At 33.4% G+C, this 11482-nt stretch overlaps 1 protein-coding gene across 1 annotated transcript; it reads right to left on the bottom strand.

Annotated features, from left to right (window-relative positions):
- Window positions 1–5516: 5516 nt before the first annotated feature.
- LOC120070337 (Haloacid dehalogenase-like hydrolase (HAD) superfamily protein) lies at window positions 5517–8966 on the bottom strand. The gene is made up of 5 exons (XM_039022268.2): window positions 8489–8966; window positions 8253–8295; window positions 7504–7564; window positions 6115–6249; window positions 5517–5947 (listed from the first exon to the last, which is right to left on the bottom strand). Exons 1-5 carry the CDS (start codon window positions 8895–8897, stop codon window positions 5783–5785), a joined length of 813 nt encoding a protein of 270 aa, XP_038878196.1. The 5' UTR covers window positions 8898–8966; the 3' UTR covers window positions 5517–5782.
- Between the last annotated feature and the right edge of the window lie 2516 nt (window positions 8967–11482).

Below are 11482 nucleotides of genomic sequence, written 5' to 3'. Positions count from 1 at the left end.
ACACGATCGCTGAGCTTAGCTACACGATCGCTTAGCTCTGCTACATGATTGCTGAGTGACACTAGACGATCGCCTACTAAATGCTACACGATCGCTGAGCTCGGCTACACGATCGCTTAGCTCTACTACATGATCATTGAGTAACAAAATGCTATACGATCGCTTACCCAATGCTATACGATCGTCTACCAAATGCTACACGATCGCTGAGCTTGACTACACAATCACTTAGCTCTACTACACGATCGCTGAGTAACACTATACGATAACCCACAAAAACCCCGCGATCGCTTACCCGAAACTACACGATCGCTTACTAGTTTCTATACGATCGCCTATCAAATGCTATATGATCGTCTACCAAATTGGAGGTCTATTAAATATCCAAAATATTCCGTCAATCTCCGCTTTTTTAACCCTTTTACTTGACATGAAAAAAATGTCAAGTAAGAGCTTCTTATACTTGACACGTGAAACGTGTCAAGTACGACCTTATATTACTTGACACGAAAATCATGTCAAGTAAAGGTTCGCATGAAAATATCCGAAATATTCCGTCAATCTCCGCTTTTTTAACCCTTTTACTTGACACGAAAAAAATGTCAAGTAAGAGCTTCTTATACTTGACATGAAAATCATATGAAGTAAAGGTTCACGTGAAAATATCTGAAATATTCCATCAATCTCCGCTTTCTTAATCCTTTCACTTGACATTTTTTTGTCCAAAATCATATTATTTGACCTTTTTTCCACAGAAACGTCAAGTAATTAACAACTACAAGTGTCAAGTAATGTAGATTTTATAGTAGTGTAGATCAATGTGAACTTGAAGTTGAGAAAATAATTCATTTGCAAAATATAGCAAATCAATTACCAGATGCATTTATAGATACAAAAAAAATAATTAAGTCACATATACCAGTTGCAAATTTTTCATAAAAAATTGATATCCCAACACAACAAGTTGTCACTAATGAGTCTGGAACACGCCAGAAGCATGGTAGATCAATGGGTTCTAAAGATAAAAATCCTCGAAAACGAAAAATAATTAATAGTGAAAAAGACTTGGTTGAGGATGTAAATACCCATAAAGAAATCATCGACATGACTAGTGAGGAAGGTGAAATACTTAAATATAATAATAAGATTTCAATAAACTATGTCAAGACAAGGAAAAGATGGAATTGAACTAATGCAATTATTGACAACATTTTTGCGTATGATGTTGCTCTTGATATTATATCTAAAAATAAGGATCCTGAACCAAAATTTGTTGAAGAATGTCGACATAGAAAATATTGGTTTCAGTGGAAAAAACAATCGAGGCAGAATTAAACTCACTTTCAAAACGTCAGGATTTTAGAGTAGTCCGAACACCAGAAGGTGTTAAGCCTGAAGGATACAAATGAGTATTTGTGAGGAAAAGAAATGAAAATAATGTGGTCACTAGATATAAAGCAAGATTAGTTGCACAAGATTTTTCACAAAGACTTGGTATTGATTTTGAGGAGACGTATTCTCCGGTGGTGGATGTAATTACATTAAGATATTTAATTGGCTTGACTGTGTATAAAAGTCTGGATATGCATCTTATGGATATAGTCATAATATATTTATATGGGTTTTTGATAATGATATTTGAAAGAGTTAAATAACATGCAGCGGAAGTATCAAGGATCCACAAACATTCAAATTCACTAATTTTGGTAGAAACTAAAGCATGCTTTTCTAAAAAGTGGGTTTTAAGATCATACCTTTGATGAACTCTCCAAGAAACCATGTGTACAGCAACAATCTTCACTTGATATCACCGTGAACCACCTCAAAGCCTTCCCTACTATCCTCTTGGAGCTTTAGGTAGAGTTGTGGGACTCAAGAACAGCTTGAAGAAGTGAAGAACCAAGAAGTACTCACAGCTGCCGGACAAAGAAGATAGTCTCTGCTCACAGAAATTTTTCTCTAAAAAAATTATGCATTCATTATTCTCAAATGACTCCAATCTTCTTTATATATAGTAGATGAACATGCAAAGAAGTGGAGTGCATGACTTGCAGCTTGGCTTGGAGAATTAATGTAGAGAGGATAATGGCTTTTGTGTGAGCATGAAGATGAAGGTAATGGAGAAAATTCAATCTCCATTTTATGCAACCATGCAAAACGATTTTCCATTTTTCTTTTAAAATATAAAATGACTTAAAAACCATTTTAATTCAAAAATGATTTTCTTAAATTAATTTCATAAATTAATTTAAAATATTAATTAATTTAATATCAAATATTAAATTAATTTATGTACAATAATCATCCTCATATATTTAAATCATATTTAAAATATATATATATATATATATATTCTCTTGTTCCGTTCATTTTAAACATTTCAAATTAATTTCTTAAGTTACCCTAAAGCTTATTCATTTACGAGCTAGTAGGGGGACCTCGCGGACCTACAGATCATGGGCTTCAACGATTCAAGATTAATCAGCTAAATTCATTAGTCCGATCGAACCCCCCATTCGTTAACTAATGGGACACTCCATTATAGCCCTAGTTGAACTTCCCTCACCGTAGATATATTATGTCCACTTAATAACCATAATCAGTAAGTCGATCATTCACAGGTTGTTCGTGATCCAGCTAGGTCAAAAATACCGTTTTACCCATGTGAATACATCTTGTTCCTTAAGTTCCTACTGATCCTCTAATGAACAATCCTGATTCATAATCTCTATGAATCAAATCCTTTCTCTATCATGAGAAGGCGGGGTCCCGATTGTTCAAGACCTGAAGTCAATACTTAAGAAAACAACCTATCTATTAACCTTAAATAGGATAGGAGTGAATTCCATCTTGCAAGGCTATGTCCCCAACTATTCATCCGGTCTTATCCCCAAAATGGTAAGCTTATTGAGCAGTGCTGTTGGTCTACTCTCACCGTTTGCAGATCAAAGGATAATCCCGAACAAACAGGAGTTCATAGCTAGCTTAGGATTAAGATCGAGTTAACCTATGTTATATAATCAATGAAGTAGTCAGTTTTAACAGTAAACGGTCGTTATAAAGAAAAGTGACTATTTTCATGGTCCAGTCTATATGCAAACTCATTGCATAGGATGCCCCCACTCTCATGTCTCAATTTGAACGATTTGTGGATCACATTGTTTGTAGTACCTTACAACTTCTTGTAACAACTACAGAGTGGGCCGCATTAAATAGTGTTACCAGGATGAGATACCCAATTTCATCCATATACTTATTAGACCATTTAGGCTATATAATGTCAACTTGATCCTGTTTATGTCACTACATAAAGTTACAGTATTCAGATTATAGCCAAAGGATGTGTTTATTAGATTCTCATAATAAGATGCAAAATCAACAAGTCATTGTTTATTGATAAAATAGAATGTTTAATACGAACTGCGAATTCTAAGACATTCCCAACAATATTTATGTGAGAATCCCATAAGGATTTAAGATACCTGAAATATATACATCAAATTCCCGGGAATGGATTGAAACAATCAGGACGAATGTGGTACAATCGCCTGAATAGATATTTATTGAAAGAAGGATATCAAAATAGTCCAATATGTCCGTGTGTTTTTATAAAGAAATCACAATCAGGATTTGCTATTATAACTATATATGTTGATGACTTGAATATAATTGGAACTCCTGAAGAACTTTCAAAGGCAATAGAATATCTTTAGAAAGAATTTGAGATGAAAGATCTCGAAAAAACAAAATTTTTTCTTGGTTTGCAAATTGAGCATTTAGCAGATGAAATATTTATTCACCAGTCAACTTATACTGGAAAAATTTTGAAAAGATTTTATATGTACAAAGCACATCTATTAAATGTTCCAATGGAAGTCCGTTCATTAGATATAAAGAAAGATATATTTCGACCTCGAGAAGATAATGAAGAACTTCTTGGTCCTGAAGTACCATATCTTAGTGCAATTGGTGCACTTATGTATCTTGCTAATAATACAATATCAGATATTGCATTTTCAGTAAATTTATTAGTTAGATATAGTTATTCTCCTACAAAAATACATTGGAACAGAATTAAACATATACTCAGTTATCTTCGAGGAATAATCAATATGAGTTTGTTTTATTCAAATAAATCAAATTTTGATCTAGTTGGTTATGCAAATTCTGGATATTTATCTGATCCATATAAAACTAGATCTCAAATAGGTTATCTATTCACATATGAAGGAATTGCTATATCATGGCGATAGGTGAAATAGACTATAACGGTCACTTCCTCAAATTATGCTGAAGTTATTGCAATTCACGAGGCTAGTCGAGAATGTATATGGCTAAGGTCAATGACTCAGCAAATTCATAAAACGTGTGACTTGTCTTCTAATAAAAACCTTCCAACAATATTATACGAAGACAACACAACTTGCATAGCCTAAATAAAAAATGGATATATTAAAGGAGATAGAACAAAACATATTTCACTGAAGCTTTTCTACACTCATGATCTTGAAGAAATGATGACCTCACTGTACAACAAATTTGTTCGAAGGATAACTTGACAGACTTATTTACAAAGGCATTACCAACCGTAACTTTTGAAACATTAGTGCACAATATTGGAATGCGGCAACTCAAAGATCTTAAGTAATGTTTTCATGAGGAGAGTAAATATATTGTATTTTTTTAGGAGTATGTATTATATGAAACATGTACTCTCGAAGCACATTATATCATATATGTATGTATATATATGTATATGTATGTATATATATGTATGTATGTATATATGTATATGTATGTATATATATGTATATGTATGTATATATATATGTATGAGCATCTAAGGGGGAGTATTATGAATATTATAATAGAAAATAGATGCTCATTGCTTAGTGTCCCAAAAGCCATGTGTCACCATTCATGTTGTCCATGTGTCATGTAGTTATTTATGCTTGGTGTCTATGTAAATCCACATCCTAGTTGCTACTTTACCGATTCCACTTCTACCAATTTCCATATTATCCAATTTCATTATCTTGGTTATTTTTATGTTCTAGTTATTTTATTTTATAATTTTAGCTTTTATTTATTTATTATTATTATTATTATTATATAAATATTATTATATTATATTTTTCATATCCGTATTCCCGTTGTGCTCCACAATTTTCATAACAATTATTACTTATCAAAAAAGTGAATTTTAACCGACCAAAATTTAATTTTACCTGCTTATTGTTAAAATTAGAAGATAAATTAAAAAGAAATCAAATAGAAGATAATAACTCAATACTTGTCGAGAATTAAGTTGGATTAAATTAACTTAAAAGCTGAGCGTAAAAATTGATTTCTTAATGCACCTAAAATTTCTGTACCATCTGACCATAGAATAGTTCTGACAAAGGGACAAAATTAATACACAGAGAGATGGTTGCTATAAAATAAAATAGTAGATTGCAATTATGTTGCTTACTAATGCAACAGCCTTGCTTGATGTGATCTCATATGAATACAACTGAAGAACAACAAGAAGCAAAGCCATAAATTATAAGAAACTACAGGAATCACCTATGTACCATCAACCTTGTTCACACCATTTAAATGTTGAAATTACAAGAACCAACAACCAGCATCCCTGGTTTTCAGTCCCAAACCTTCTAAAAACAAATTCCCATCTCTTCCCCCCCCCCCCCCCCCCCCCCCCCTTCTACAAATGACTCAACTTTCAAGTTCAATCAAAATCACTAGACAACTTGGAACTTATTTTGCCTTTTCTTGACATTCATGGGATCAAGTCAAAATTTGAATCCAAAAGATGAAGAACTTCACCGAGCGTCGATACTTTAAAATCTGGCTCGAGATCCAAGTTGGCAAAATGCTCCGAGTTGTACCTTCCTGTTTCATCTAGCAAACATGTGAAAGCTCCTGCTCCCTTGCCACATCCAACCTGAATTATAAGATAGGAAGTCAATGCTATCATCTTACGTTCTCACTTGGTAATGATGATTCCATGTATAGTATCAGTATGAAAGAATGGACTAGAAAAGAGTAATAGCAGTTGAAAACCGAATGACTGTTATGATCAAAAAACACGGAAGAAAAATATACACTCACGTCATCTCGAAGGCTGTCGCCAATCATAATTACTTCATTAGGCAGGACATTCCAAGAAGAGCAGATATGAAGTAAGGGAGCGGGATTGGGTTTATAAGAACCAAATTCCCTGCTTAAGGCTGGACGAAATGTCCACTGCAATAAAAAAAACATGAGAAAGAGTTTAATTTTCTTATAGGAAGCAGTTTCATTAAGAAATAAAATAAGGATACGCAGAAAATATATAATACGAACCTACTGCCATGTGCATATCTTGGAACAAACAGAAGTAAAACTATAAGTTTACAACAAAGAGATATCTGAAAAAGTGATTTGATCCCTAAAAACGAGAGATTCTTCCTAATCAAAGGAGGTCATTTAGATCTTTCGCTGCATGAAGTCCAAAGAAAAGCTCCGGCAAAATTCAACCAAAGGACTTTAGCTTGCTTCCAGAGCGGATACAGCTCCAAGGAGCAAGAAAATAAAGGGGATTCAGATGGACAAACTATCCAAACTTGAAGACAGGATTGCAAAATTAAGAGGCCAATTGACAATGAAATCGAAGGTGGTTTCCTGTCTCCAGTTCAAATACACACATGATGCAACATCATGGAGGGGGCAAGAAGAGATAAACGTTCCTTTTTTTTGGCTTCTGTCTTGGATAGCTTACTACCCATCATTAGCTAAGCTCCCACATGAAGGTTTCACTCTTTCTTGGGCATCTATCTTCCCAAATCCTATTACGCAAGAAATGGTATGTATGTTTGAGAGACGAATATAAAGAAGGTGAATAGAAACCAAAATTTTCACATAACGTGAATTAGAGTTATATCCTAATGCCCAGATGTCTGCAGAAGTTAGAAATACAATTTCTAAGGCCAAAGCCCATAGAAATCAATCTACCGAGAAAATTTGCAATAACTAAAGACATGCAATACAGCCAGTTTATGAAAATAATAACAAAGGGTGAAACATCAAGAGAGGGACCTTCTTAGAGACTGGAATTTCCTATGTACTAAAAGTCCTAAGAAGGTTTTAAATTTGTCAAAGCTGAAGGGATGGCTGAACAAGACATCAATCAAGTGCCAACCAGTTGAATGAGGATGAAAGCATTAGTAGAGTATTGTAAGCTCTAAGAAAATGCATTATTGTAGTTGTGATAAGGAGAAATCTCATGATCATAATCCCTCATTCTATTGCAATTGTACTTTGGGAAATTAAAACTTTGATCTACATATTTTAGGTTTCACTCTCTTTGAACAGGCAACATCCTAAAAGCTCAAGTTACTCCAATTCCAAAACATAACAAGATAAGAATACAGTCGCAAGCCTGCAAATTAAAAACCTAACAGATAGCTGTCAATTGTAATTATAATTTGCAGATAGCCTCAAAAGAAAAATCAAACTTACACCAAAACGCTCGTGGAAAATATCAACAGCTTCCTTTATATTGCGAGTAATTAGTCCCCTCCTGACATGTAGCACAGGATAATACATATTAACATTATAAATACACAAAAGGGAGACAGAAAAAAAGGTATTACCACATGCATATGCACATCAATGTGCAAAAGTTTGCTGTTTATCATCTTTAATTCTTTTTTAGATACTAAAAAAATTGAACCACAGAGTAGACACAAATTGATCATATTAGTCTGTTTTAAACCCATAAGCAGTGAATTGAGAAATTTCACTTTATCATTTTTTTTTTCTTTTAAATTTACAAATTCACAAGACATAATGATATTCAAGACTTCTAGTGAGACAATACTAGATAAATTAAAAAGAAGCACATAATGTTGGATCTTTATCTTTTCTTCTTCTCCCTCTTACTTCTATTTTTCTTTTTCTTTCCAGATAAATTAAAAGGCAGCACCATGTGTGTTTTGTCTAAATAGGAGGTGGGGTATGACTCTACCATCTTGAGTTAAATTGCAAATTTGAGATAAAGTTAGTTAAAAACGACTGGGACTAAATTCAAACTTTAACTAAACTCTAACTTTATTCAAACAATAGGAACCAAAATTTGTAATTTAACCACAATCTATTAATTATGTAACATGAACATATCTGCACATGATCCATGAGAGAACAGCAGCTCAACTACATTCAAGGTAAGAGCTGACAGACAGTGAAGGAAGAAGGAGAGATTTGTTAACCTTATATTCTTGGAATCAAGAAAGGTACAAAGCTCTGCAGCACCTGCATGTACAATCATCAAGAATTTGGTTGAGATAACCAAAGACCTAACTTCTGACATTATAAGTAACATGGAATCTGACGAGTAAAATCTCCCATCTATTTAAGCTGTGAAGACAAAGGCGTTAGCGATCAGAAACAAACACAGGATAAAGTTTGGGGGAAAAGAAGGTATACAAGCCAGCCCAATACTGACCGGGCATAATTTGAAGGCGATCAATTCCCTGACGCTCAAAATCGGCGATTACCTCATACGCCCTCCGCTGTTTCTCGGGTGCCCAGTTCTGAATAATGTGCAAAATGTCGATTCCGGATGGATTGAGAGCTTTAATTCTGACATACTCCTCAGCGCCAAGCACAGATTGATACATAGCGGCGAAATCGATGACGGGTACAGTTAGGGTTCCGTCCATGTCGAAGATGACCCCCCGGAGGCGCCGGCGGGGGGCGGAGATGGCGGAGGAGAAATTGGGCATGGGAGATAACGTTGTGTGATTATGAATGGTGGGAAAGATCCGATTGCGGCACTGAGCAAGGAATTTGGGGTTGAATATTGGGCTGAATTTCAACCATCCCCATGACGTTGATGTTGATGATAATCTCATAATTTCTATTTTCCAGAAAATGGTGAAACCATTCTAAAATAGGAATTTTGAGTAATAACTTTAACAATTGTATCTACGAATAACTCAATTTTTCAACGCTCTCCATTTTGTCACATGTTTATATCTTTTACCAAAATATCAAAATATTCGTTGCTCTTAGCATCAGAGTATAACTAAACTAACATATTGATGTGTTGACGATTAAAAAGCATGTGGTTTAAATCTTTCACTCTTTAAGAATACTTTTTGTTTGGTGTATGAAATCTCCAACCAAAATAATTTTCAACTAGAGGTATAAGTTTGGGGTGTGAGGAGTGTTAGTGAATTTTACTTATTATAGTGTCGGCAAGTAACAAAAATACCTCATGTTTACAAGTTTGGAATATTCACATCGATTGATCGATGGTGTTCTTTGGCAATAACTTTATGGATTTTGTAGTGTTAGCTAATTAAAAATATGACCATGTGGCCAAACGTGGTATTGTCATTGATGATCGAAATATAGCTGACTTAAAAGAAAAACTCAACTCAAACTTAATAAAAAAAAGACAATTATGAAAGATACTAATTATAACATTTTGAAACTTAAGAACTACATGGAAATCAAAGTTAAAGCTTAAAGACTAAAAGTGTAATATTTAGAAATTTTGGGACCAAAGGAAACTAGATCTAGAACCAATAGACGAAAAAAGTATTTTTCTAAAAATATTTATATATCGGTATATGAGAGAAAATTTTAAAATATAATTAATTTTTTAAACTTATTTCAAATGTAAAAAAATAATATATGTGTATTAAAAAAAATCAAAATTGAGTAATGTATAAATAGAAAATGATACTGAGAGAAATGCATTAAGTTACAAATTATTATTTTTTTCTTAATTTCTTATTGCAGATTTTGTTTCAAAAAAGTAAATGTAGTTTCTTATAATTGATGGCTTTGCTTGTTGTTCTTAGAGGAATAGCTAATAAAAATAAACCAAAATGAGAAATAGCTAAAAGTGTTTAATTAAATTTTTAGCTACCTCAATTTTAGAAGAGAGGTTGGAAGATTTCTTTCCCATTATATCTCTCTTATATGTATATCCAGAAAAGCAGAAAAAGAAATGCCTTTACAATTATCATTGTTTTACTAGTATTGATCCCAAGAAGAGTTTCTATGTAGATTTTTATTTGAATTATACTAGCAGATTTATCTTCCTTCATGTACAGGAGTTTACAAGTGTGAAACTCTACAACGATACTTCCATCACAATGAAATTATAATATTTCGCTGACATATGTGTTTAGCTATTTTTGCAGAAAATAGTAGGTTTAGGTATTTTTCATGTTATGCTATTTAGATTTGAAAAGAAGGTAAGAAGGTATCTACTGCAAGTTAACTATGTTACGAGCATTGTTATAGCATTTCACAAGACAATTATCAAATATGCATAATATATAAAATAACACTAGAGGTTGGTAATCTAGTTCGGTGCAAAACACTTATGTCTGGAGGCAATGTGCCTAGGAAAGATAGCTTCACTAATATCATTGACAAGCAATTACAATGCAGTACTTATCTGTAATAGATGTATAATTACAGTGACTCTCGTACAACTTTATCACTCAACTAATAAGCTAGGCTCCCCCTAGGTGTAAGACTCCTTCTCACAGTGTCTTAGGCTCTCCCTTTATTACTTTATCACTCATAATATTATCAGTGAAGTAAACCTCAGGCTCTAAGACTCCATCTCTATAAGACTTGAAGTCCCTTAAGTCATGAGATTCCTTCTCACTCGTATTGTATCTTTCCTTCTAAGAACAAAGTCTTGTTCGAATGGCTTAGGGTCTCCCTAAGGTTGAGAATCCCTTTTAAAAAGGATCTTCTTACCCTCGATGTGAGGAACACAAAGTACATCCTCAAGAGATTCAACTAAGTCAATACATTGCGATTGTGACTAAATACACACTAAGTTGTTTTATTTCAAGCACAAGCTTCACACAAAATAAAATGGCCAACTCGAACCAGAGGACTAATTGTCCTATAAATATGTACAGCGGAAACACATACGAGCAGCCCTAACTTCCATAGCAGTCGCATATTGAAAGGAAAAGAATCGAAAAATAATGATGCAGAAAGAAAAACCTGATAAGAAAAGTATTTTGCAGAATTTGAATTTTCATAGAACATCCCTTTGCTAGAAAACCACAAATGCAAAGACAACTCAAATAACATCTGCGATACTTAAACAAATATTTCCTCTGAGGTACTTAACAAATATTGCCAACCACATAATATCTATCAAACTCTCCAATTGCTAATATTTTTTAAGCATCGACAACAAACAAAATTAATCAACATTGTCAGACAAGCAGAAGCACAATGTTATTGAAACAAAACATAACAATCTGAGAGACAAACTTTTAGATTGTATCATCACGCATCGGAAGTTACAAGGATCATTAAGTACTCTAATTCATTAATTTTGGCAAAAACTAAAGCATGCTTTTACAGAAATAAATGGGTTTCAAGTCATACCTTTGTAGAACCTTTAAAATCTTGATTTCTAGCTGCAAATCTCTCCGAATCTTGTTGTAGACCA

Source organism: Benincasa hispida, chromosome 1, assembly GCF_027475165.1.
Source record: "Benincasa hispida cultivar pf3 chromosome 1, pf3_genome.v1.1, whole genome shotgun sequence".
In the NCBI taxonomy this organism is placed as follows: Eukaryota; Viridiplantae; Streptophyta; class Magnoliopsida; order Cucurbitales; family Cucurbitaceae; genus Benincasa; species Benincasa hispida.
Note: the sequence above shows the minus strand (reverse complement) of the source record. Positions and strands in the feature narration are given on the sequence as shown.

Coding starts and splice junctions, on each gene's coding strand:
- LOC120070337 (XM_039022268.2), bottom strand. CDS start 8,897: ATGAGATTATCATCAACATCAACGTCATGGGGATGGTTGAAATTCAGC. Junction 7,565..8,252: donor CTTGATTCCAAGAATATAAG/GTTAACAAATCT, acceptor GCTACATGTCAG/GAGGGGACTAATTACTCGCA. Junction 6,250..7,503: donor TTTTCCACGAGCGTTTTGGT/GTAAGTTTGATT, acceptor TTTTTATTGCAG/TGGACATTTCGTCCAGCCTT.